Raw genomic sequence first — 26,941 nt, forward strand, 5'->3', positions numbered from 1 at the left:
TCAATTTAGAGGAGGAAAAAATGGCCAACTCTTTTCTGTTTGTTCTCGGAATGTGGGCATCATTGACAAGACCAACATGTATTGTCCATCCCAATAAGGACTGGGCAAACTAAGGCTAGTCACTCTTTCAGAGTCATAGAGTCACACAACACAGAAAAGACCCTTGGGAGAAGAGGCAGAAGACTGAGACAAGGGGCTTGATAATTAGAGACTCACTGCTCAATGAGCTGACACAGATGCCATAGAATCATAAAGTTTTACAGCAGAGAAAGAGGTCACTCGGCCCATTGTTTCTGTGCTAGTCATTAAGCATCTCTTCTAATCTCATTGGACCTTCTTCTGTGCTGTAGGATTCGACGTGGGACCTTCCGGTTCCACCTGCATGGGACTGGGTATTCCCATCCGAAGTGAATTGACCTCATAGATCATAGAATTTACAGTGCAGATGGGGGCCATTCGGCCCATCGAGTATGCACCAGTCCTTGGAAAGCTACTTAACCCTACACTTCCACCCTATCCCTGTAATCCCATCTAACCTTTTTGGACACTAAGGGCAATTTATCACGGCCAATCGACCGAACCTGCACATCTTTGGACTGTGGCAGGAAACCGGAGCACCCGCAGGAAACCCACGCAGACACGGGGAGGACGTGCAAACTCCGCACAGACAGTGACCCGAGCCGGAATCGAACCTGGGACCCTGGAGCTGTGAAGCAACCTTTTGCCGGTCCATCGCATTTACTGCCCCACTTGTGCTGATTACCCCAGAGGGCAGCTCTGGAGAATCCTGCCAATTGATTCGGAGGGACGGCACAGTGGCACCTCTGTACTTCTCTGGCCCAGAGGGCTGTAGAAGCGCAGTCATTGAGTACGTTCAAGACTGAGATCGCTGGATCTGTGCAGAATGCAAGACAATGATGTCGGAGTACAGGCTGTTAAGTAATGGGTTAAGAGACATTGAAATTAGTTGTCTCGTTTATGTTAAGTATCCATTAATTGACACTGATATGTAAAGGGGCTTCAGGTGGCCTCTGTCAGGTGCTGTATAGTGAGAGTTTTGTGCAAAGGCTGTTGGAAGGAAATAAATGGGTGTTTTTGAAAAAGGAACAGAACTTTAGACTCTTCATATCACAGCAACTAAAACGTATAACAATGGTAGCAGAGGATGGTTGCTGTGTAAATGTGAAGGGTTGACAGATACAACTTTTCCAGATCAAACCAAGGAGTGAGTGAGAAAAGAAGAAAAAAAAAAGGGATATATGGCTGAACCTAGGATAAAGATGGCCGGATATGACTATCCCCCCTTATTTTCTGAAAGGGAATCGTACGACCAATGGAGAAGTGCAGTAGTTATGTGGACTAAGGTAACTGCTTTGGGAAAGAGAAAACAAGGTATGGCATTGGCTCTTTCTCTACCATATGGCAGTAAAATCCAAAACAAAGTGCTTTCTGAGATGGAATTGGAAGAGTTAGACTCAGAAGAAGGTCTGGAGACTTTATTACATTATATGGATAAGATTTATAAGAAAGATGACTTGTTAAGTGCGTATGAAGCATGATCGGATTTTGATAAGTTACGGAAAATGGAGGGTATCTCCAGGGAAGACTATATAATGGAATTTGGCAGACTATATAAAAGGCTGCAGAAACACAATCTGGAATTTCCACAGTTTGTGTTGGCCTTTAAATTACTTGACTGTGCTAGAGTGAGCAACATGGATAGGCTCCTGGTTTTGACAGGAGTTCAGTTTACTGATAAGGATACCTTATTCGAACAGATGACAAAAGCTTTACAAAAGTTTCTGGGGAAACATTCGATTCCGATGGCTCTGATGACCCAAATAGGTCAGCCTGCAATAAGGCAGAATATGGAAGATACACTACCAACAGGATGGCGAAATCATATGGCTACGAACAGGGCTCAAGACTATAGAAGGAGACCGAGACAAGGAAATTATGAAGACAGAAACTCAGTTAGAACCTACAATAGGAAGATGAACCCCAGAAATGCACGGGGCATGATAAATCGATGTTTTCGATGTGACTCTCAATAACATTATGCTTTCAACTGTCCAACTCGTTATGATAGAGTGTTTGAAGTGACACATGACACAGAAAAGTCAGAAGAGGAAAAAGATAGTGACCTGAAAGAAGGCATTGTCCTATTGACAAGCAGTTTTATGCCGGTAATGAGGGTGTTGGTTGCAGAATCCTTCAGCTGTGCTGTATTGGACAGTGGCTGCACATCTACTGTGTGTGGAATTGACTGGTTAAAATGTTACCTGGACTCTTTGAATGCTGAAAATCGTAACAAGGTTAAGGAATTTGAAAGTTCCACAAGTTTCAGGTTTGGGGATGATAATACTCTGAAGTCGCTGAAAAGAGTGGTGATCCCTTGCAATATTGCCGGAGTGAATCATTCCATTAGCACGGATGTTGTATCAAGTGAGATACCTTTGCTTCTGAGCAGACCGTCGATGAAGAAAGCACACATGAAACTGGATATGGAACAGGATAAGGCAACAGTTTTTGGAAAGACGGTGGACTATAGTCGGGACACTATTGTATTCCATTACTTTATTTCAAGTAGAGCGGTTAAGGATGTGTTAATGGCAGTTGAAAATTGGACTTTAGCTGATAAAAAGCTTGTGGTATTCAAACTGCACAGGCAATTTGCACATCCATCTCCTCGGAGGCTGAAAAATGTATTAAAGGATGCAGGGGTAAGGGATGACGACTATACTAAACTGATAGAACAGGTTAGTGACTGCTGTGAAGTTTGTAGGGAGTACAGAAGGACACCAGCCCGACAGATAGTAACCCTACCTTTGGCCAGGGATTTTAACGACATTGTGGCCACGGACCTTAAGATCTGGGATAAAGCAAATAATATATTTATTTTGCATTTTGTAGATTTAGCAACCAGATTTAGTCAATCAACGATTGTACGAAGTAAAGAAAAGAGAGTAATTCTGGATCAAATCGTGGAAAAATGGATAGGGACAGGAATGGGTCCATCGGCAAAATTCCTTACGGACAATGGGGGAGAATTTGCTAATGATGAGTTTAGGGATATGTATGAAAACATGAATATCAGAGTGATGAATACGGCTGCAGAAATCCCATTTAGTAATGGTGTCTGTGAAATAAATCATGCTGTCATCGATGACATGCTTCGGAAAATTTTGGCAGATCGACCAAATTGCAGGCTAAATTCAGCTTTAGCATGGGTGGTACATGCAACTAATTCATTGCAGATGGTTGGGGGCTATAATCCTTATCAATTAGTGTTTGGTAGTAATCCTAAAATTCCGTCCATTTTGGATGACCAGCCTCCACCTTGGGAGGGGACTACAATTCACTCTGGTTTTGCTGAACATTTAAATGCATTAAATAGCAGTACAAAAGCTTTTTTGGAAGGAGAAGTCTCTGAAAGAATTCGCAGAGCTTTAAGACATAATGTATGGCCATCAGATGCCGTTTTACAGCAAGGAGGCATGGTATACTATAAGAGAGACAATTCTAATGAATGGAAAGGCCCAGGGAAGGTCATAGGCATAGATGGCAAAACAATTATTTTGCAACATGGTAATCAAACTGTTAGGGTACATTCATCAAGGATAATGGGTACAGATTACAAATTTTCAAATTTAGACAGAGCAGACAGACACGACGAGGAACCAGAGTCATCTGGTACGCATGTGTTACAGAACTAGGAGGACCAGTTAACTGATATAGACAGGGTTTCTGTGGAGGAACACAACACTTCTGATGAATTAGAACAGGCCATTTTTCCGAAAGGGCAACTGCCAAAAGTTGGTACAAAAGTGACATACTTGCCTGAAGGGTCTAGTCAATGGAAGGATGCAACTGTTATTAGTAGAGCAGGGAAGGCCAATGGAAAGTATAAACATTGGTTGAATGTACAGCATTCAGGGGAAGGATTCAAGACAATGGATTGGGAAAACAAAGTTCAAAAATGGAGGGCACAGAAACGCAGTGCCAGTTCAGATAGTACATAGTGAACAGGTCCGCAGGAAAAGGTCGAGAACTATTGAAAGGACATCCCACAGCAGAAGGGAAAGATCAAGCAGTAGCAGTACAGAACGAGATACCAGGCGGGAAAGGGGACGTAGTTTATCAAGATCTCAGAACATGAGTAAGACTACAAATGCTAATAGGAGTAGAAGCCCACATGCATGTGAGATTTTGGTGGCTTCAAATAAATTAGATGAAAAAGTTATCAAAAAAGCTAAACAGCAAGAATTGCATAGTTGGACTGAATTTGGGGTATACATGGAAGTACCGGATAGGGGACAAAGAGCTCTATCCTACAGATGGATTTGCACGGAAAAGGTTCTTCCGGATGGAACTTATAAGGCAAAGGCCAGGTTCGTGGCAAGGGGATTTGAAGAAAACTCAGAAGATCAGGATTTAAGGGTAGATTCACCTACAGCAGGAAAGGTTATTTTAAAGATCTTCTTGGTTCTATTAGCCACAAAGGCATGGGAATGTAAATCTATAGATATAAAAGCTGCCTTTTTGCAGGGGCATAGCTCCAGAGAGACATTTTTCTCTGTCCTCCTAAAGAAGCAGCTAACACAGACGGGGTACTCTGGAAGTTGAACAAATGTGTATGTGGATTAAATGATACATCTAGAGTCTGGTATTTTTCATAAGGTCAGTTTTGTTAAAGTTAGGCTGTTGCCAGTTGAAAGCAGATCCTGCAATGTTTTACTGGCACTATAAAGGAAATCTTTCTGGCATTTTTATGATGCATGTCGATGATTTTTTGTGGGGTGGGACTAGTGATTTTGAAGCTATTGTAATCTCTGGTTTGAGGAAAGAATTCAGGGTTGGAAGTCAGGCTTCCGGTGCATTTAAATATATTGGACTGGAAATTGGACACACTAAGTTAGGGGCAACTTTACGTCAGCAATCTTATTTGGAAAACATCAGCCCAATAGCAATTAGTCGTGGCTGAGTTTCACAAAAAGACGCAATGGTTTCAAAGATAGAAAAAGAGCAACTGCGAAGTTTAATTGGGCAACTAAACTGGCTAGGTAGACAGACTAGACCGGACGTGAGTTTTGATGTCTTAGAGTTGAGTACAAAAATGAATGATCCCAAAGTGGAAGATATAATAAAAGCAAATAAAGCGTTGGCCAAACTAAAAATGCAAGAGTGTGTTTTGAAGTTCCCGGTTTTAGGTGACCTTAGGCATTTGAAACTCAGTTTATAGTGATGCGTCCTACGCAAATTTATGTGATGGGGTTTCAAGCGCAGGAGGTTTTATAATTTTCCTTTTGGGGAACATTGGTAAATGTTGCCCGCTTGTGTGGGAAACAAAGAAAATAAGGAGAGTGGTAAAAAGCACTTTGGCTGCTGAAACGTTAAGCCTTGTAGAGGCGGTGGATATGGCCTTTTATACAAGTATGATATTGACAGAAATTTTGGGATTAGGGGATTTGGGTAATATACCTATTGACTGTCACATTGACAATAAATCCCTGTGGGAAAATGTGCACACTACAAAAAGTGTCAATGAAAAGAGGTTACGGATAGACATCGCAAGTTTGAAGCAGATGTTGGACAGAGGGGAAATAACAAAAATTAAATGGGTCGACAGGAGCTATCAACTGTCAGACTGTTTTACGAAAAGAGAGGCGAGGTCACAGAAACTTTTGGATATTGTTACTGAAGGGCGCTTGTTTCTGTGACTGTTTTTTTCTCTCGCCCAAACAAAAAAAAAAGGGGGGGGGAAATCATGTGTTTTTTTGAGTTTCTTGAAATTTTGTTTTCACCTAATTATTTTTTTTTCCCCAAGGAAGGGGAGACTGTTAAGTAATGGGTTAAGAGACATTTTAATTAGTTGTCTCATTTATGTTAAGTATCCATTAATTGACACTGATATGTAAAGGGGCTTCAGGTGGCCTCTGTCAGGTGATGTATAGTGAGAGTTTTATGCAAAGGCTGTTGGAATGAAATAAATGTGTGTTGGTGAAAAAGGAACAGAACTTTAGACTCTTCATATCACAGCAACTAAAACGTCTAACACGGGCTCTCATTGAATAGCAGAGTGGCCCAAGGGTAGAATGGCCTCCTCCTGCCCCTCTCTCTTATGTCCATCTCATCTGCTGTTTGCAGAATCTTGCTGAGCACAAGCTGGATTTCGCAACAGGACGACACTTCAAAAGTAATGGATTAATTTGTTGTTCAGTCATGAAGTGCTTTGGCGTAAGATAAAGCACAATGCGAGTACGGTTGCTTTTTAGAAGAACAGGATTCAATCCAAGGTCATCAGTTAAGCCAGTGAAGTAATCAATAAAACATCAAAGCTCCCTACCAGAGAAGACCCCTTGCGGTGAACTGGAGTTTGCCGGGGCGTTCACGGAGTGGGAACGTACAATTTGGGCACGCAGGCAGATGCCTGGACAGGCAGGAAGACCCCAAGGCAAAGAAAGGAAAGCAAAGAAAGGGAAAGGGAAAAGGTAAGGGAAAAGGAAGGAAGGAAGTTCACCTTTCTCGCCAAAGATCCAGCGTTTGTGCAGACTTGCGACAAAGAAGATTGGAGCTTGCGTAACCGACATGAGGAAATCACTGATGGCCAGATTGATAATGAAAATGTTCGACGGACTCCGTAGACTCTTGCTTCTGTGGGAAAGTGGGCGGGGGGGGGGGGGGGGGGGGAGGAGAAGAGAAGATGAGAGGTCAATAAATAAATAAAAACGAACATCATATTTCAAACTCGTCTCTTTTTCACAATTTTCAATGTAGTTCAAAGCTCAGGCGACAAATTATAATCTTCCAGCGCTGAGTGTATTATGGAAATTACTGCCATACAGTTACAGCTCTATTGTTTGCTCTAATTGGCCACATTATCACCGGCTGTGTCACTCATTCTAAACTGGCCCGTCTGCTGCCTAAAAACCTTTTCCTTTTTTCTATTGGTACAGGTGATTTACGTATCATAGGATTAGGTGTACAGGATATTGGGGCAAAATGGTTAGCACTGCTGTCTCACAGCTCCAGGGACCCGGGTTCGATTCGGGCCTCTGGTCACTGTCTGTGCGGAGTCTGCACGTCCTCCCCGTGTGTGCGTGGGTTTCCTCCGGGTGCTCCGGTTTCCTCCCACAGTCCAAAGATGTGCGGATCAGGTGGATTGGCCATGATAAATTGCCCCCAAGTGTCCAAAAATGTGCCGGTTCGGTGAGGTTACGAGGATAGGGTGGGCCTAGGTAAGGTGCTCTTTCAGAGGGTCGGTGCAAATGCGATGGGCCGAATGGCCTCCTTCTGCACAGTAGGAATTTTATGGTTCGATATGGGATAGAGACAGGCCATTCCGCCCATTCGATCCGTGACGGCCTCTATGATCCACTCCCCATCTTCCCGCATCTAAATCCAACATCTTAAACCTCTGCTCCCTTATCCCTTCTGTGCTCATCAGGTTTCCCCTTCAGTATATCAACACTATTCGCTCCCATCGCTCCCACATTCTCACCACTCTCTCCGTAAAGAGGTTCCTTTTGAATTCCCGATCGGATTTCTTGCTATCGATGGCTCTTCCCTTCCCAAAGGAAACATTCTCTCTCTGTATTCACTCTTTTTCCTAATTTTAAGAGCCTCTGTTGGGTCGCCCCCGCCCCTTTTTCCAAGGCCCGGACTGCCCTGCCTTTTCTGATATGTAGGCCCACTCAATCCTGGAATCATCCTTGCAAATGTTCTCCCCATTTCTTGGTTTCCTTTTTTTGAATTAAGGTGAGTGGGACTAATGTCCTTTAGGGAAGGAAATCTGCCATCCTTGCCCAGTCAGGCCGACATGTGACTCCAGGCCGACAGCAATGTGCTTCACTCTTAAGACCATAGAATTTACAGTGCAGAAGGAGGCCATTCGGCCCATCGAGTCTGCACCAGCTCTTGGAAAGAGCACCCCACCCAAGGTCAACACCTCCACCCTATCCCCATAACCCAGCAACCCCACCCAACACTAAGGGCAATTTTGGACACGAAGGGCAATTTATCATGGCCAATCCACCTAACCTGCACATCTTTGGACTGTGGGAGGAAACCGGAGCACCCGGAGGAAACCCACGCACACACGGGGAGGATGTGCAGACTCCGCACAGACAATGAGCCAAGCCGGAATCGAACCTGGGACCCTGGAGCTGTGAAGCAATTGTGCGATCCACAATGCAGCCGTGCTGCCCACAATGCTACCGTGCTGCTCTTAAATGCCCCTCTGAAATGGCTCAGCAAGCCACCCAGTTCAAGTGCAATTAGGAGAGGTAATAAATGCAGGGCCTTGCCATGGACCCCCACATCCTGTGAAAGAATTTAAAAAAATAACTGCACACTATACCAAGGTCTGACACAGAATTAATGTAACTTTCTTACTTTTTAATTCCATTCTAGAAATAAAGCCTGCTCTTTGCTAAATGGCTTCAGGCACTATATGGAGGCTGAAGCGTGTGGCACGGCATCTTGATCTCCTCCATCCTGCCTGAAACATGTCAGTAGAAAATCATGCTTCTTCCTTGCCTTTGGCAAGCCCATCAATAGATCTTGTTGTGATATGCTGCTTCGGATAACACAGGCTGCTACTTGACGCAGTCTTAACTGAAGGGTGCTCCAGACTCTGAAATGAGTTCAACGTGTTGATTGAACTATTAACACAGTTCTCAAATGAGTTCGACTCTCTGCTAATCTAACTGTAGTAACTCAGTCTAACTGTAGCAGCTTGCTCTTAGCCACGTGCTGGGGTGTGACGCTGCTGATCAACCCTGTCTCACTCTCTAGATGTCTGTCTGTGGAAAGAGGCCGGGTGTGAGTGCCCCATCCCTTTTATAATGTTTATGTCATGCCCCCTTGTGGTGATGCCACCTCTGAGTGTCCTGACTGCCCATTGGTTGTGTCCTATTCTGAGTGTTCATTGGTTGCATGTTTGCATATCATGACATCTCCCCACCTTTTTCTAGATGTATATACATGTGAATGTGTCCGTCTAATGTGACTGACTGAGGAATACAGAACAGAACAAACAAAACAAATGCTCATGAGTCCAGTCTCTGAGGCTTGCGTCTGATCCTGGTCGACCGCCGGAGAGGTAGTGGAGGGGCTGACGGTGTCTTGACAGACGAGTGGGAGGCACGACTGGTGGCCTCGTGGTGTCTGGAGGTGGCAATTCGACATGTGGAAATGGAGGGGAAAGTGGTTGTGGGCAAGCAACATTTCGCAGTGCCCTTCGATTCCTTCGCACAATGGAGTCATCAGCCATACATATGACATAGGCCGCGCCCAGAGCCTGTCGAACAACGACAGCCGGAGTAGACCACCCACCATCCGGTATCTTGATCCTGACCGTGCCTGCCGGGGATAGCACGGCCAGATCGGTGGCATGTGCGTCATAGCCCTGCTTCTGGCTGTCGCGAAGCTGCTGCATCTTCTGCAGCACCGGGAGGTGATCAAGCTTGGGCAGGTGGATGGCTGGAAGCATCGTCCGCAGGTCCCTGTTCATCAGCAGTTGAGCTGGCGACATGCCAGTGGACAAGGGAGTCGCCCGGTATGCAAGTAGTGCAAGGTGTATGTCGGAAGCAGAGTCCGAGGCCTTGCAGATGAGCTGCTTAACGATGTGCACCCTGTGGTGATGTGCATCACTGTAAATACATGTAAGCTAGCCAGACACTAGAGGGAGCACCAGAAACATCACACACACACTCAACCAATAGATAAGTTAGATAGGAGGCGACCAATGGACATTCATGATACACAAGGAGGTGACACGACCACAGGGGGGCATTACACCAACCCATATATAAAGGACACCACACACATGATCTGCCCTTTGGCCAGTGGAGACAGTCAGTGAGGAGAGGCACAGGGTTGATTCAATATTACACCCACCACGTGGAAGACAGCAGCTGGTTAGTCAGTTTAGGTAGCTATAATAGGATTAGCAGTAGTGTCGAACTCAAGTTATTAAAGTGTACATAGTGTAAATAAATGTGTTGAAGTTATCTACATGTCTCGAGCTTCCTTTGACAAATGCAACACAAGGAAGCCGCTTATGTTACAAAGGAAACATAACAAAACATGGTACCAGTAGTGAACTGCTGAAATCCAGATAGCCATACCTCAGCGTACAGTGACAACCAGCAATACCCAGGCAAGATGTACGAGCTCCCGGTTCCGCAGCCGCTCCAGTGCTATGGCGATCTCCGCGAAAACTGGCGGGCATTCCGGCAAACGTTTGAATTCTTCCTGGTGGCAGCCGAACGTGAAGACCTGGCCGATGATTAAAAAACGGAGCTTCTCCTCACCATCGCCGGTGCCAGAGCAGAAGAAATCTTTTAAAAATTCAAGTTTTCCAAGGGGCAAAACAGGTGCGACTTCCGGGCAGTCCTGGACAAATTCGGCAAATACTGTGAGGAAGACACACTCCAATCGGCAAGAAAAGGTAAGAGAAGCGCCAGTACTCACCTCGAGGCCGAAATCCCGGACCAGAGAACGATTTGGGTCGGGGTCGGCGGCCATCTTGCTAAAGGGGCTACACTAGCGCAGTTGCGCGAGAAGTGCGCAGAACCGGAAGGTTCGTTTGCGCATGCGCGAGACGCCGTGCATGCGCAATCAAGAAAACGGCCATCGATAAAGGAACAGCGATCTGCGCATGCGCAATCGCTTCCGACGTGCTACGTCACGCGCTTCATGATGTCAGGGGCCCCAGACCGCACCAATTTAAAGGGGAAACATCCCAAATCAAAGAAAAAAATCTTTTAAAGCTGTAAAACAACCTTCCTTCACCTGGAATGACAGCACAATGCCTCAAATTGAACCAGGAAATGAATTTAACCTCCGAAGAACCCGGCAACAAGCAGTTACCTACGCACAAACCGATGATTCCGACCTTGAATACTTCGATACCGACCTTTACATTTTCTCTGGACCTCGCGAGCCCAATGACAGCTCCATGGTCCTAGATGACTACGACTCGGACGAACCTTTCACCTTGAGAGGCTACCCCAGTACCAAATCCGAATCGCAACTAGACATGTTGCACATTGGCGACCCCCGCATTGAATCCAACGCAGACGCGGATTCGTTCTTCGGATTTGAGGATCTTCAACCCAGCAGATATGACATCCCAACTCATCAGTGCAGGATGGTGCTGCAGCCTGAAATTAAGAGACAGAGAGCGGTACAAGCCCACAGAGAGCGGCCTGCTGCCACACAGAGCGTGGTCCACGCCCCGCTCGGGGTTCCCGACTCTACGAAAGAAGACATGCAAGACTCCACACCGCAGTCCTTGCATGCACAAGAAGTGACTCCAGTGTCACGAGCCTCCACAGCGAGCTCGTGGACAGACGCCACAATGGCAGAAACACATGACTCCGATGCGCAGTCCTTGCAGGAACAAGACCATGAGGGTCTAGCAACCTCCTCTGACCAACTAGCGGCAGACGATGCAAGTCTGCTATGCTCACGTAAACAGCAAGAAGACTATAACAGTCTACCACGCTCCACTGCACAGCAGGACGACCATGACGGTCTATCATGTTACAATGAAGGACAAAGCGATGATGACTGTTCAAGCCCAAATGAAGGACAACGGCAAGACAATGACAGTCCACCCACATTGTTTGCACCACCAGATGAAGACTCTGACAATTTACCCAACCCAAGTGAACAACAAGCAGCCACTGAGAATATACCCACGGTATGTGAAACGAGTGACGATAACATCCCACTTCCCATGCAAGATGTGCAAAGTGACAGACCTCAGCTAGTGTGTACAGAGGCACTCGATGATCACGGTGAGACCACTGGTGACTCCAGTGACACCACACTACTTCCACCCTCAATTGCATTCCTGCATTCCTGCATGTTCCGACTCCAGACGTGCAGCTTCAAGAAATCTCAGCTGACTCCAGTGAACCTGCTAAGACTCCGGACGGGGAGCATCAACAAAAAACAGACCAGACTCCAGATGGGGAGCAACCAAACGCCGACTCTGATTCACGTAAGCCGGACTTTACTCCAGACAGGCAGTGTCGCAACCTCAGTGATGGCACGCTCAGGGTGACAGCAGATGCCACAACGACAGGAGATGGATCACGTAACAATCACACTGGGTCAGCAATAACAAGCAGTGGCCACAGTCCAAGAGGAATACACCAATTTTCACCACAGCAATGTCCACACATTTGTTCCACACCGACAGTGCGGCCAATGACAGCTCATGCTGGACAAACCCAGTATTCAGGCCTGCAGCAGCCAGCAGTCTATGCAGCATATTCTCAAACAGGCCAGCACTACGGATTGCCCACTAATGGAATCAAGACCGAAGGAGGACTACCGCAAGCGCAATCTGCACTACAGACTGGATGCCTTAGTTACTGCCCAGGATTTGCTGCACCCCAGCCTGGCCAGACGGCATATTCCTATCAGATGCAAGGTTCTAGTTTCACACCATCACCAGGTATTTATGCGAGCAGCAATTCTGTTTCCAATTCGACAAGCTTCAACGGTTCTCAGCAGGATCACCCTTCCAGCACAGCACCTGGCCAGAGCCAGTATGTACAGTCTTATCCAACTTCAACATATGGCACATCCATGACCTCGAATGACACTGTTGATGGTACCTCTTCAATGTCAACGACCTATCAGCTACAAGATGCCATCCGACAGCACCACCACAAACATAAAAAAAGAAAAACACTCCAAATCAGACAGCGAAGTGATTCGACCACTTCTTGGTTGCTGTGGCTCGGAAACGTTGATGGCGTTCATAACCAAGAGAGACATTTGACCATGATGATTGATGGTTTATGAACTCACATGAATGATTTGGACTTATTGTTTAATCACCTTTCCCATGACTTGTATATACCTTACCTTATCTACCTGTTCTTTGTTCAGTTTGTCTTGAAGTGTACAGAAAATATGAACATATAAAAAAGGGGGGATGTGGTGATGTGCATCACTGTAAATACATGCAAGCTAGCCAGACACTAGAGGGAGCACCAGAAACATCACACACACACACACTCAACCAGTAGATAAGTTAGATAGGAGGAGACCAATGGGCATTCACGATACACAAGGAGGTGACACGACCACAGGGGGGCATTACACCAACCCATATATAAAGGACACCACACACACGTGATCTGCCCTTTGGCCAGTAGAGACAGTCAGTGAGGAGAGGCACAGGGTTGATTCAATATTACACCCACCACGTGGAAGACAGCAGCTGGTTAGTCAGTTTAGGTAGCTATAATAGGATTAGCAGTAGTGTCGAACTCAAGTTATTAAAGTGTACATAGTGTAAATAAATGTGTTAAAGTTATCTACACGTTGCGACCTTCCTTTGACAAATGCAACACAAGGAAGCCGCTTATGTTACAAAGGAAACATAACAAAACACACCCCTTTTTCGACTTTGCCATTGGACTGCGGAGAGTGCGGACAGGAGGTGACATGCCTGAAATTGTAGCTCTTGGCAAACGTGGACAATTCTCGACTGTGGAAGCACGGGCCATTGTCGCTCATGACGGTGTTTGGGATGCCATGCCGGAGAATGTCTCTCTACACGCTTTGATGACGGTCCGTGAGGGGAGGTCTGGCAGCTTCAGCACCTCAGGATAGTTCGAAAAGTAATCGATGATTAAGATATAGTCGCGACCATTCGCGTGGAATAGGTCAATGCCAAACTTGGACCACGGAGAGGTCTCTAGGTCATGTGGTTGGAGCGTCTCCTTGCTCCGCTGGTTGGAACCTCTGACAGGTTTCGCAGTTCAGGACAAGTTTCGCAGTTCAGGACCATGTCCGTGATGTCCTGGTCGATGCCGGGCCCTGCTTCTGCACTTTTCTACGCCCAGGTGTCCCTCATGAATCTGCCGCAGCGCCATGCTCTGGAGACGTAGCGGGATGACTCTCCTGGCCAGCTTGAGCAGGATGCCTCGATCAGCGTCAGGCCGTCCTTGACGTTGTAGAATTGAGAGCATTGCCCTTTCTGCCAGCCATTGCTGAGGTTGTGGATGACTCGCTACAACAGGGGGTCTTTGGCCGTCTCTTCTCGGATGAGAACGATCTTCTCATCTGTTGCCGGGAGAGTGCTTGCACACAGTTGTACCTGCAATTCAATGTGCTGGATGATCTCCAGTGGTTCACTGGGTGAGTTGACGGAGCGGGACACTGCATCGGCGATGATGAGCTCCTTGCCAGGTGTGTGCACCAAATTGAAATCAGACCTCTGGAGTTTGAGCAGAATTCTCTGCAAACGGGCGTCATGTCGTTCAGGTCCTTTTGGATGATGTGGACCAGAGGCCTATGATCCGTCTCAACAGTAAATGTTGGCAAGCCGCAGACATAATCATGAAATTTGAGGATGCCGGTGAGAAGACCTAAACTTTGTGGATGTCATTGCCCGTGACACGTATGTTACTGGTATCCAGGATGATGTGTCGTCTCTTTGAAGCAACACCGTCCCAATGCCATCTTGACTTGCATCTGTGGATATCTTGGTCTCTCGGTCGGGGTCAAAGAATGCAAGGACGGGTGCACTGGTGAGCTTGGCTTTCAGCTCCAGCCACTCTGTTCGGTGCTCCGCCTTCCACTCAAAGGCGGTTGATTTTTTTCACCAGTTTGCGTAGGGCCGTGGTGTGTGGGGCCAAATTTGGGATGAACTTGCCAAGGAAATTGACCATCCCAGGAAGCGCAGTACTGCCTTCTTGTCCTCGGGGACTTTCATTGCCTCGATGGCTTTAATTTTGTCTGTGTCCGGGCGCACACCGTGTTGCAAAATCTGATCGCCCAGAAACTTTAGCGTGGATGTCCCAAAACAGCACTTGGACCTGTTTAGCTTGAGGCCATGTTCATGTATGCGTCGGAATACTTTCTTGATTCGTGACACATGTTCCTCTGGGGTTGTGGACCAGATTATGATATCGTCAACGTAGACACGAACCCCTGTTCCATGATGCGATGGAAAATCTCTGATGCCAAGATGATGCCAAATGGCATTCGGTTGTAGCAGAATCTGCCAAAAGGCGTGTTGAAGGTGCAGAGCCTTTTGTTGGATTCTTCAAGTTGGATTTGCCAAAATCCTTGGGATGCATCCAATTTCGTGAAGAAGTGCGCGTGTGCCATCTCACTCGTGATTTCTTCCCTCTTCGGGATGGGGAATTGTTCCCGCATAATGTTTTTGTTTAGATCCTTGGGGTCAATGCAGATGCGTAGATCCCCCAAAGGCTTCTTTACGCACACCATGGAGCTGACCCAGTCGGTTGGTTCATGGAGCTGATGCCTTTTTGTTGTAGACTCGTGAGCTCTGCCTTCAGGCGCTCTCTCAGTGGAGCAGGGACTCGTCTTGGTGCGTGGACCACTGGCTTGGCATCATGCCGCAGTAGAATCTTGTATTCGTACGGCATCGTGCCCATCCCGCTAAATACATCTGGGTTAGGATGTCGTTGATGCTGGCCTGAAGATCCGAATGGGACGCCTCGTGGTGTAGACCCTTTGAATGAGGTTCAGTTGCTTGCAGGCGTGTGCACCTAGCAGGGACGCCCTGTCTGGTTTAACAATCTCGAAGCGTAAGCTTGCTTGTGTGTGTCGGCTGGACACCTGCAGATGGCAGGACCCCAGTGCCTTGATTGTGTTTCCATTGTAGTCCAGGAGTTTGCAGGCAGCTGGAAGGATTGTGGGGGGCTTCTTGATTCTCTTGAAGTCCACCTGCGAAATCAGGTTGGTGGAGGCACCTGTGTCCAGTTTGAACTGGATGGGGCAGTGATTGACCTTCATCACTGCATGCCATTCGTCCTCGGAATCCACGGCCAGGATTGATTGGACTTGCGATGTGTCCGGTGTGGTGTATTCGCACTTCGTAACAATGCCCACTCGGTAAGTGTTGTCCAGGTATTCATCACCTGGATCCATCGCAATGCCTGGATCAGAGTCATGCATTCGGTGTTGCACACTTCTGATGTGCCACTGTCGGAATTGGCTGGCTCCTGACTGGTGGTGCAGATCTGCACAGGGCTGCATAGTGGTTTGGTTTCCCACAGTTTAAACAGCGTTTTTGGCCATTTCGTGTTCCCAATCGCACTGCACGTGGGAAGAGTGCGCGAAATGGCCACTTTCGTCAATATAGAGGCGCTGCATCCGGGAGATGGCCTGGACACTCTCCACCTCGTGGGAGGCTTGTTTTTCATTTCTGCCGTTTTGTACTGTGAATAGCGATTTTGAGAGTGCTCATGCACAGTGCACGTTTCAATCGCGACTGGCAGGGTCATGTGCTTGATTTTCAACAATTGTTCTCGCAGAGGGTCAGAGTGGACTCCAAAGACAATTTGGTCTCTGATCATGGAGTCAGTGATATCACCGAAGTTGCAGGATCGCGCTAGCAGTCTAAGGTTAGTTAGATAGGAGGTGAAGGATTTGTCTTTACCTTGCATCCTCTGCTTGAAGATGTAGCGCTCGAGGATTTTGTTGGTGTCCACCTCGCAGTGGCTGGTAAATTTGTCCAGGATGGTTTGGTACTTCGTTTTGTCCTGCCCTTCGGAAAAGTGAAAGGAGTTGAAGATCTCTATCGCATGGTCACGCGCAGTGGTGAGTAGAAGAGCTATCTTCCGCGCATCGGTCGCGCCATTGAGGTCGCATGCTTCCACGTATTGTTGAAATTTCTGCTTGAATGATCGCCAGTTGGCTCTAAGATTGACGGTGGTCCTGAGCTGATGAGGAGCCTGAATCTTGTCCATTGTGCCTGTATTCAGTCGCTGGTTGTCATGGATCTTGCTGGGTTGAAATAAATAGATTGAACAGTCACTCCTGGTATCATGTTGTGTTATGCTGCTTCGGATAACACAGGCTGCTACTTGATGCAGTCTTAACTAAAGGATGCTCCAGACGCTGAAATGAGTTCAACGTGTTTATTGAACTATTAACACAGTTCTCAAATGAGTTTGACTCTCTGCTAATCTAACTGTAGTAACTCCGTCTAACTGTAGCAGCTTGCTCGAAGCCACGTGCTGGGGTGTGATGCTGCTGATCAACCCTGTCTCACTCTCTAGATGTCTGTCTGTGGAAAGAGACAGGGTGTGAGTGCCCCATCCCTTTTATAGTGTTTATGTCATGCTCCCTTGTGGTGATGCCACCTCTGAGTGGCCTGACTGCCCATTGGTTGTGTCCTATTCTGAGTGTTCATTGGTTGCATGTTTGCATATCATGACAGATCTCACCTTGCGTCTATTGACTTGCATCGTCACATGATCTTTCACCTCAAGCTGAACTCTCACATTTCCTTCACTACTAAAGCTGCCTCGAAAAAAAACCCGTCTTCCCCATTTCTCTCGCTTTCAACAGCTCCCAACGAGTACACCAAACCCAGTTCTGCCCAGGCTTAAAAAAGGAAAAATAGGCCTGCATTTGCATAGCGCCCTTCACGATCTCAGGATGGGGAAATCTCACAGCGCCTTGGGTGACTGTCTGTGCGGAGTTTGCACGTTCTCCCCGTGTGTGCGCGGGTTTCCTCCGGATGCTCCGGTTTCCTCCCACAGTCCTAAGATGTTCAGGTTAGGAGGGGTCATGTGTGGAGTGCTTCATCAGAGGGCCGGTACAGACTCAATGGGCTGAATGGCCTCCTTCTGCACTGTAGCAATTCTATGATTTGTTGTAACAGTTCTATGATCGGAAATCATACATTTCTTTCATAGTGTAAATGAATGGAAATCTGTTCCCTCTGGCAGAAAGGTTGAGAACCAAATGACCCAAATTTAAGGTCATTGGCAAAGGAGCCGGAGGTGAGATGAGGGAAATTAATGATTGGGCAGAATACCCGGAGGGCATGGGCCGATCGCGACTCGCCACGCTCTGTGAGATCTGGATCACGCCCTCACTGGGCATCATCCAGATAATGATATTTAAATGAGTGAACAGCCACGCCCACAAGGCCTCAACTGGGCACTGATTAGTCCGGTGGACCAGGCGTGATGGCAACTCAGGGGGTCTCAGGGGCCATTAAAGCTCCTGGGTGGTCGGGCACAGGGCACATTAGTACGCGGGTACTCCCCCTGGAGCCTGTGCACCCTGACAATGCCATACTGGCAGTGCCACCCTGGCACCCCGTCACTGCCAACCGGGCACCCTGTCAGTGCCAACCTGGTACTGCCAGGGTGCCCAGTTGGCAATGCCAAGTGGGAGCCATGCCCATTAAAGGGGAGGGCGGTGAGAGGGGTATGAAGGAGCCGCCAAAAAGTTGGGGGGGGGGGGGGAAAGAGGTCCAATCTCGGAGGAACCAGTCTTGCAGGCATGCTCAGTTCCCCAGTGCCGGGAAAATGTCAATGTGTGGCCTAGACCCGGGAGAAACGCACCTGTCAGGATATCCACATTAGCATATCATGGTGCAATCACACACACACTGATGGACAGGCAGTTGGACCAACCAGCACACACATAACATCGCAGCCAATCACCAGTGAGAGCACACGCACTATAAAACAGGGAACACCACAGTTCCCGCTCATTCTATCAGGAGATAGCTCAGAGCACAGAGCTCACAGCGTGTCACTCAGACATACACAATGTGCTAAGTGTCTCACTAAGATAGTGATAGGGCTGGGTCCACAGGTTAGCCGGTGAAGCACGTACCCAAGCCAGCAGTTAGTTGTTACTGTTGTTTAGACAATAAAACAGAGTTGTACCATCTACAGCCGTGTTGGATCATTTGCGCATCAGAACACCCAACACGACATGATACCAGCAGTGGACGCTAACCAGCGACTGTGAGACCTACCTGCACCCTTTCAGAAATCCGCCATCCTGCTCCATGGAAAACATCAGCCCGCCGCAGCCGCTCCGAATCGCTGGAAATCTTGGCGTAAACTGGAAGCTGTTTAAACAGCGCTTCCAGCTCTTCCTAGAATCCACAGACAGGGAGAATGCATCGGACACCAGGAAGATCGCCCTCCTCCTCTCCATGACAGGGCAACATGCCATCCACATCTACAACTCCCTGGCATTCGCGGAAGGCGAGGACAAAACAAAATATAAGACGGTGCTCCAGAAGTTCGAGGAACACTTCAGCGTGGAAGTCAATGAGAGCTTCGAGGGGTACATATTCCAGCAGCGCCTGCAGGGTAAGGATGAGCCTTTCCAATCTTACTTGACACACCTCCGTATCCTCGCGCAGTCCTGCGGCTATGAGGCCACCTCCGACTCCATGATACGGGATCAGATAGTTTTTGGGGTCATCTCGGACACTCTACGCCAGCTGCTCCTTAAAATAAAGCGCCTCACCCTCGCGACTGCCATCGAGACCTGCGTCCTCCATGAGACCAGTCGGTACTCCCAAATCCAGGCGGCCGAAACGGCACGGCGCGGGTCCTACGAGGCGGAGCGGGTCCAGTCGATCGAGTTCCTCCCGGCCCGCGGCCCGGACGAGGGCGGCCATTTTGCGCGCTTTCCGAGGCCTCCCGCGCTTGTACACGGCAAAAGAGGGGACGTTGACGCAGAGGGACGGGATGCGCAGGCGCGCTACGCAGGACCGCACCACGCATGCACGGTGGCGCAACGAACGCCATGACGTCACGACGTGCGGCAACTGTGGCTCTGCCCACTTAAAGCGGCAATGTCCGGCCAAAGCGCGACAATGCCTCCGTTGTGGCAGGATGGGCCACTATGCTGCCTGCTGTCGAGCAGCTCAACCTGCCAACTCCCAACAATTCCGCCAGCCTCGCAGGGACATGCGGGCGATTCAGCCCCCCTACACTGAGTCAGATCCTGATAGTATGCAGACCAGCGATACCGAAGACAGGGAGTCATAGATCATAGATTTTACAGTGCAGAAGGAGGCTATTCGGCCCATCGAGTCTGCACCGGCTCTTGGAAACAGCACCCTACCCAAGGTCAACACCTCCACTCTATCCCCATAACCCAGTAACCCTACCCAACACTAAGGGCAATTTATCATGGCCAATCCACCTAACCTGCACATCTTTGGACTGTGGGAGGAAACCGGAGCACCCGGAGGAAACCCACGCACACACGGGGAGGATGTGCAGAATCCGCACAGACAGTGACCCAAGCCGGAATCAAACCTGGGACCCTGGAGCTGTGATGCAATTGTGCTATCCACAATGCTACCGTGCTGCCCTTCCGCGTTGCGGTAATCCACAAGAACTGGATGCACCAGCCGCTGCCAGTGCAGAGCATTGATCCGGGCGATGAGTGGTGTGCCACCCTAATGGTCAACCCAAATTCGTCGCCCACCTGACAGACTTGACTTATGAGCCCGTTAGCACATTGGACTCACTGAATTGTTTTACAGTACTGTTAACGAGTTTCTTTTCTTGTCGTTCATTGTTCCAGAAGTTCTCTCGTCGTTTGTTGATTGCATTTGTTCTGTTATTGGTATAACCTTGTTGTTCTGTTGCACCTGACACCTTCCTCTGTATATAGTTTAGCTTCATGTACATGTTGTAAATATTGCACACACATACTCAGATGCACTCAGTACACATTTCTATTTATTAGCATGTAGGCACATATCCTTTGTGAAAGGGGGGGATGTCATGATATCCACATCTGCATATCACGGTGCAATCACACACACACTGATGGACAGGCAGTTGGACCAACCAACACACACATAACATCGCAGCCAATCACCAGTGAGAGCACACGCACTATAAAACAGGGAACACCACAGTTCCCGCTCATTCTACCAGGAGATAGCTCAGAGCACAGAGCTCACAGTGCGCCACTCAGACATAGACCCTGTGCTGAGTGCCTCTCTAAGATAGTGATAGGGCTGGGTCCACAGGTTTGCTGGTGAAGCACGTACCCAAGCCAGCAGTTAGTTGTTACTGTTGTTTAGACAATAAAACTGAGTTGTACCATCTACAGCCGTGTTGGATCATTTGTGCATTAGAACACCCAACACGACAACACCCAAGACCCCCAAAAAGCGGCTAAGTGCTGTCGATTAGCACTCTCCATCTTGACATCGCAGCCGTCGCGAGACACCCGCCAAACACACCCAAGATCACAGTTTGAAACATTTTCCCCCCCCTTGCCTGTGCCCAAAGTAAAGCCTCTCGTCGCCGGTACCAGTTCAGACCCTACCCAGATCCTTGTCCTTCCGCCAAACTGTGGTGGGCAGCAATGGGCATAGAAGCCATAGTTCTCAGGCATTAAGGTCTATCATTGCGCCGACCTACACGCCCAGCACCATCAACCCCCCAGCCAGCACCTCCCCCCCCCCCCCCCCCCCCCCCAGCCAGCACACCCCCAGCACACCCAACCCCAGCACGCCCCCCCCAGCCAGCCCCCCGAGCACGCTTCCCCTCCCCAGCCAGCCAGCCCGCCCCCTCCCAGCCAGCTCCCCCAAGCATGCCCCCCCCGAGCCAGCCCCCCCAACATGTCCCCCCCCCCCCCTCCCCCCCTCCCCCCTCCCCCCCCAGCACGCATTGCTGCTTACTTTCCCACAAAGCCAGATGTGAAAGTAAGCTGAGAGGAGCATGGAAATAGTCTGCACAGGGACCGGCTAAGTAATTGGACAAGATAGTGACAGATGGAGTATAATGTGGGAAAATGTGGAATTATCACTTTGGTCGATAGAACAGAAAAGGAAAATATTTCTTTAAAAGTGAGAGACAAGTTTTTATTTTGTTTGTTCATGGGATAGAACATAGAACATTACAGCGCAGTACAGGCCCTTCGGCCCTCGATGTTGCGCCGACCAGTGAAACCACTCTAAAGCCCATCTACACTATTCCCTTATCGTCCATATGTCTATCCAATGACCATTTGAATGCCCTTAGTGTTGGCGAGTCCACTACTGTTGCAGGCAGGGCATTCCACGCCCTTACTACTCTGAGTAAAGAACCTACCTCTGACATCTGCCCTATATCTATCTCCCCTCAATTTAGAGGGGTGTGCTAGACATCACCATCTGAGGAAAAAGGCTCACTGTCCACCCTATCCAATCCTCTGATCATCTTGTATGCCTCAATTAAGTCACCTCTTAACCTTCTTCTCTCTAACGAAAACAGCCTCAAGTCCCTCAGCCTTTCCTCATAAGATCTTCCCTCCATACCAGGCAACATTGAGCGTCGCTGCCTGGGCAGCGTTTATTACCCATCCCAGGGGACATTGCTGTGGGTCTGTGGGTAAGGACAGCAGATTTCCTCCCCGAAAGGGGATCAGTGAACCCGATGGGTTTGTACAACAATCGACAATCGTTTTGTGGCCATTTTAATTCCAGATTTTTATTGAACTCAAATTTCACCATCTGCAATGGCGGGATTCGAACCGGGATCCCCAGAGCATTTACTGGTCCAGTGATAATACCACTCTGCCACCACCTCCCCGCAGTAAACATGGATATCCCGAGGAGTCTGGGTGTCATTGTTACATGACTCATAGAACATGAATACACCGATACAGCAGGGGATAGAAAGGGAATCTGTATTTTGGTGTTTATTGCAAAGTTCTTCAATTACAAGTATTAGGAAGTCTTGTTGCAATTATATAATGGTTTGGTGAGACCACAAATGATATCCTATACTCACTCAGGAGTACCTTTACACTCATGTTAGAGGAGGGATGTATCAAGCGTTCACAAGATAGATTCCTGGGATGGGAGGACTACGCCACGGGATGAGATTGATTGGAACGGACCATAGAACGGGACGTCACGCTGGTTAGCACTGCTGCCTCACAGCACCAGGGACTCGGGTTCGATTGCGGCCTCGGCTGCGGAGTCTGCACTTTCTCCCCCGTGTCTGCGTGGGTTTCCTCCAGGTGCTCCGGTTTCCTCCTGCAGTCCACAGATGTGCAGGTTTGGTGGACTGGCCATGCTTTGGTGGACTGGCCATGCTCAATGCGCAGGGTTACGGTGAAAGGGCGTAGTGGGAGTGGGCCTAGGTAGTGTTCTTTCGGAGGGTCGGTGCAGACTCGATGAGCCAAATGGTCCCCTTCTGCACTGCCGGAATTCTATGGATATTCGCCCGAGTTTGGAAGCGCGAGATAGGATTTCATTGAAATGCATAAAACCTTTAGAGGGTTTGTGACAGAAGTCAGGGTAAGAAGTCAGTCATTTTGGACTGAAATAAGCAAAGATGTCATCACTCAGAGAGCTCGAAATCTTTAAAATTCACCACCTCAGGAACATTGAGAATATTCACAACAGAGATTTTTGGATTCTTGGCCAGTAAGGGAATGAAACATTTGGGGGATAGTGCAGAAAGTCGAGTTAGTGTCATGGAGTCAGCCATACTCTTATTGAAATAAGGCTGGAGGGGCCAAGTAGACATGTTCCCACGTTCTGATGTTTACATTGGCCCCGTGGCTCGGATCAGCTAACGTGGAGCAGGCCAGGGATTGGATCTGACAGTTTCGAAGTCTGGACAGCTTTAGTATCACCGTAGATGTTGCATTCAATTACTGCAATAGAGGAATTCTTGTAACTAAACTCAGCCCAATTGACATGGAAACCCTTCATCGCCAAGTCCAAGAGGACATATCGGGTGGAATTTACAGTCTAGCCCAGCCTGGGGCGGGGGGTTTAACTGCCTTGCCTCCAATTGAGGCCCTTCAGTGGGTAGTTGGTGCCTGATTGAGGGTCTCAGCATCAGGGAAGAGGGAGGGTCTTGCTGAGATTCGGCCCGCTCTTCTTGCTGCTGACCCCCTTCTCTGCTGCTCTCACCCCATGACCATCCTTCCGCCAGCATTGACCCGTGGCCTGGAGCCCAACGGTGAGAGTAGGCCTCAGGTGGGTGTGGTACCCTGGGGCTGCTGTTCAGTAGAGCTACAGGCCTGAAATTAGCTGGCGGGGGAGAGATCCATAGCACACCCTCCACCCTCAGGTCCTTGGTCTCAGGTAAGACCCAGTTCAAGGTCCGAGCGGCATTTAATTTGGCAGTCCTTCCCTAAAATAGGCGATGTGGAACTCTCAGCAGCTCTCCCGTTAGTGTGCAAACCCGCTCCACCTATTGCCTCCATTATATTCCATCATTACCCATTATTTTCAGAGTACATTTCGGCAATGCAGAAACTTTCCCAAGTCTGGAGTACATTGGGGAGTTCGCGAGCACCTGGCTGAAGAATGTGGGCCTTGGGGAGATGCGCGCACGTACCTGCAAAATGCATAAATGACCAGGAAGTTGCCCACCATGCCAGTGATGCCTACTGCTAGAATGAATGCCCCTATGGTGTAGTGGGCATGATCTGGGACATTCACTGTCGGAAAGGCATGGTGGTAGCGGGCATCAGTCACCGACGCCCCCTGTAAATGGAGAAAAGGAGAAGAAATAATACAGACATCCCAAATATAGAGAGATTTCAAAGTTTCAATGCAGGGCGATCGAGGTAATCAGGGACCTTTATAAATGTCATCTAAAAGCGCAAAGAAGGTTCTTCACTCCCAGTCAATAATTTCTTGGTAAGTTACCAGTTTTAATACTAAATGTTTTCCTCTGCTTGGAAATAAATGTATCACAGAAAAGCCAGCACGGCTTCTGAAAACACGTTTCGCTTTTATTCATTCAGGGGGTGTGGGCATCACTGGCTGGGCCAGCATTTGTTACCCATCCCTAATTGCCCTCGAACTGAGTGGCCATTACAGTGGAGCAGTTAAGAGTCAACCACATTGCTGTGGATCTGGAGTCTAATGTAGAACAGACCAGGTCAGGACGGCAGATTTCTTTCCCTAAAAGGACATGAGTGAACCAGATGGGTTTTTCCAACAATCGATGATAGTTTCGTGGTCACCCTGACGGAGACTGGTTTCATACTACAGATTTTATTAACTGAACTTAAATTCCACCAGAAGCTATGGTGGGATTTGAACCCATGTCCCCAAGCATTAGCCTAGGCCTCTGGATTACTATCCCAGTGACATTAACACTCTGCTGTTGTATCTGTAAAACCTCAGATAGTTTCGAGCAGTTCACTTACTCAAAGGTGTACCCAGGGTGTCTGCATTAAGGAGGAGAACAAACCTCAAACACAAGTTCAAATTCAGCAATATTTATTGAACACAATTACCCACAAATATACTATAGTGATACACAAGATCAGTGTATACTGCCCACAAAGATGGTTTGGTCGGCTATGGGTGTGATCACTGCGCTCCTCTGGTCTGTCTTCACGAAGGTGGTTCTCGTTGGCAGTCTCTCCCTTTCTTCTTGGTCTGGTCTTCTATTCTCTGGTCTGGCCAAGGTCACCTCCCAGGCCGGGTCTTCGCTGCCGAGGAGTGCCTACTTTTATCCTCCTTTGGCTTTGCGCCCTTTTCCCACTTCCTGTGGCCTCTTATCAATGGGGTAGCGAGAAGGTTTTTTTTTTTTTTTTTATAAAGTGTCCAATGATCCAATTGATGCCCGATTGACAGGTCACCTGGGCCCACCCCAGGTGTCCATCTCCAGTGGCATTATTCAACTTTACCAAATAGGGGAACTCCAGGCATCCGAGAGTCTGACCCGGCCAGGGTTTACAACAATAGATCGGTGCATATCAATCCGATCGATTCTATGATAATTATGGCGGGAATAGAGAAGCAGGAAGGAGGGGGCGCCGCACGGGGCGAGCCGTGATCACGGGGGGAAGCCGAGGTCAGCCAGAGTTTGCTGACTTCTGGGAGCAACATGGGGGGAGTAATTACGCTAGCGGGGGGGGGGGGGAAATTACTGGGTTGCTGCTGCTGGGGAAAGGGGGGGAGTGGGTACGGGAAAGGATGGGCGGGGGGGCACCGTCTGGGAGAAATACAGCTGCGTGGGAACTGGGCGAGAAGCTGGAAAAAGATGATGGCTAACCGGCAAGGGGGGGGGGGGGGGGGGGGGGGGGGTGGGAAGCCCCCCAACTCGGCTGATCACGTGGAACGTGAGGGGGCTTAACGGGCCGATAAAGAGGGCACGAGTACTCGCACACCTTAAGAAACTTAAAGCAGATGTGGTCATGTTACAGGAAACGCACCTGAAACTGATAGATCAGGTTAGGTTGCGCAAAGGATGGGTAGGGCAGGTGTTCCATTCGGGGCTGGATGCGAAAAACAGGGGGGTGGCTATATTAGTGGGGAAGCGGGTAATGTTCGAGGCAAAGACTATAGTGGCGGATAACGGGGGCAGATACGTGATGGTGAGTGGCAAATTACAGGGAGAGATGGTGGCGTTGGTAAACGTGTATGCCCCGAATTGGGACGATGCCAATTTTATGAGGCGAATGCTAGGACGCATCCCAGACCTAGAGACCGGAAAGCTGATAATGGGGGGAGACTTTAACACGGTGTTGGAACCAAGGCTGGATAGGTCGAAGTCCAGGACTGGTAGGAGGCCGGCAGCAGCCAAGGTGCTTAAGGATTTTATGGAGCAGATGGGAGGGGTGGACCCGTGGAGATTCAGTAGACCTAGGAGTAAGGAGTTCTCGTTTTTCTCCTATGTCCATAAAGTCTATTCACGCATAGACTTTTTTGTGTTGGGTAGGGCATTGATCCAGAGGGTGAGGGGAACGGAATATACGGCTATAGCCATTTCGGATCATGCCCCACACTGGGTAGACTTGGAGATAGGGGAGGAAACAAGAGGGCGTCCACCCTGGAGAATGGACATGGGACTAATGGCGGATGAGGGGGTGTGCTTAAGGGTGAGGGGATGCATTGAAAAGTACTTGGAACTCAATGACAATGGGGAGGTTCAGGTGGGAGTGGTCTGGGAGGCGTTGAAGGCGGTGGTTAGGGGGGAGCTGATATCAATAAGGACACATAAAGGGAAGCAGGAGAGTAAGGAACGGGAGCGGTTGTTGCAAGAACTTTTGAGGGTGGACAGACAGTATGCGGAAGCACCGGAGGAGGGACTGTATAGGGAAAGGCAAAGGCTGCATGTGGAATTTGACTTGCTGACCACAGGCACTGCAGAGGCACAATGGAGGAAGGCGCAGGGTGTACAGTATGAATATG

The 26,941-nt window shown here is 48.6% G+C and overlaps 1 protein-coding gene across 3 annotated transcripts in view; it reads right to left on the reverse strand.

Annotated features, from left to right (window-relative positions):
* The window catches only part of opn4a (opsin 4a (melanopsin)), a 118,800-nt gene that overhangs the window by 62,472 nt on the left and 29,387 nt on the right, over positions 1 to 26,941 (reverse strand). For 2 of the 3 annotated variants that reach the window (XM_072491836.1, XM_072491835.1), the window contains exons 2-3: positions 24,129 to 24,277; positions 6,521 to 6,654 (exon numbers count right to left, since the gene is read on the reverse strand). In XM_072491836.1, the coding sequence (XP_072347937.1) occupies positions 6,521 to 6,654; positions 24,129 to 24,277 (283 nt within the window). The remainder of the gene's footprint in view (positions 1 to 6,520; positions 6,655 to 24,128; positions 24,278 to 26,941) is intronic. The other variant, XM_072491837.1, reaches the window with a different exon arrangement.

Source organism: Scyliorhinus torazame, chromosome 28, assembly GCF_047496885.1.
Source record: "Scyliorhinus torazame isolate Kashiwa2021f chromosome 28, sScyTor2.1, whole genome shotgun sequence".
Classification (NCBI taxonomy): Eukaryota; Metazoa; Chordata; class Chondrichthyes; order Carcharhiniformes; family Scyliorhinidae; genus Scyliorhinus; species Scyliorhinus torazame.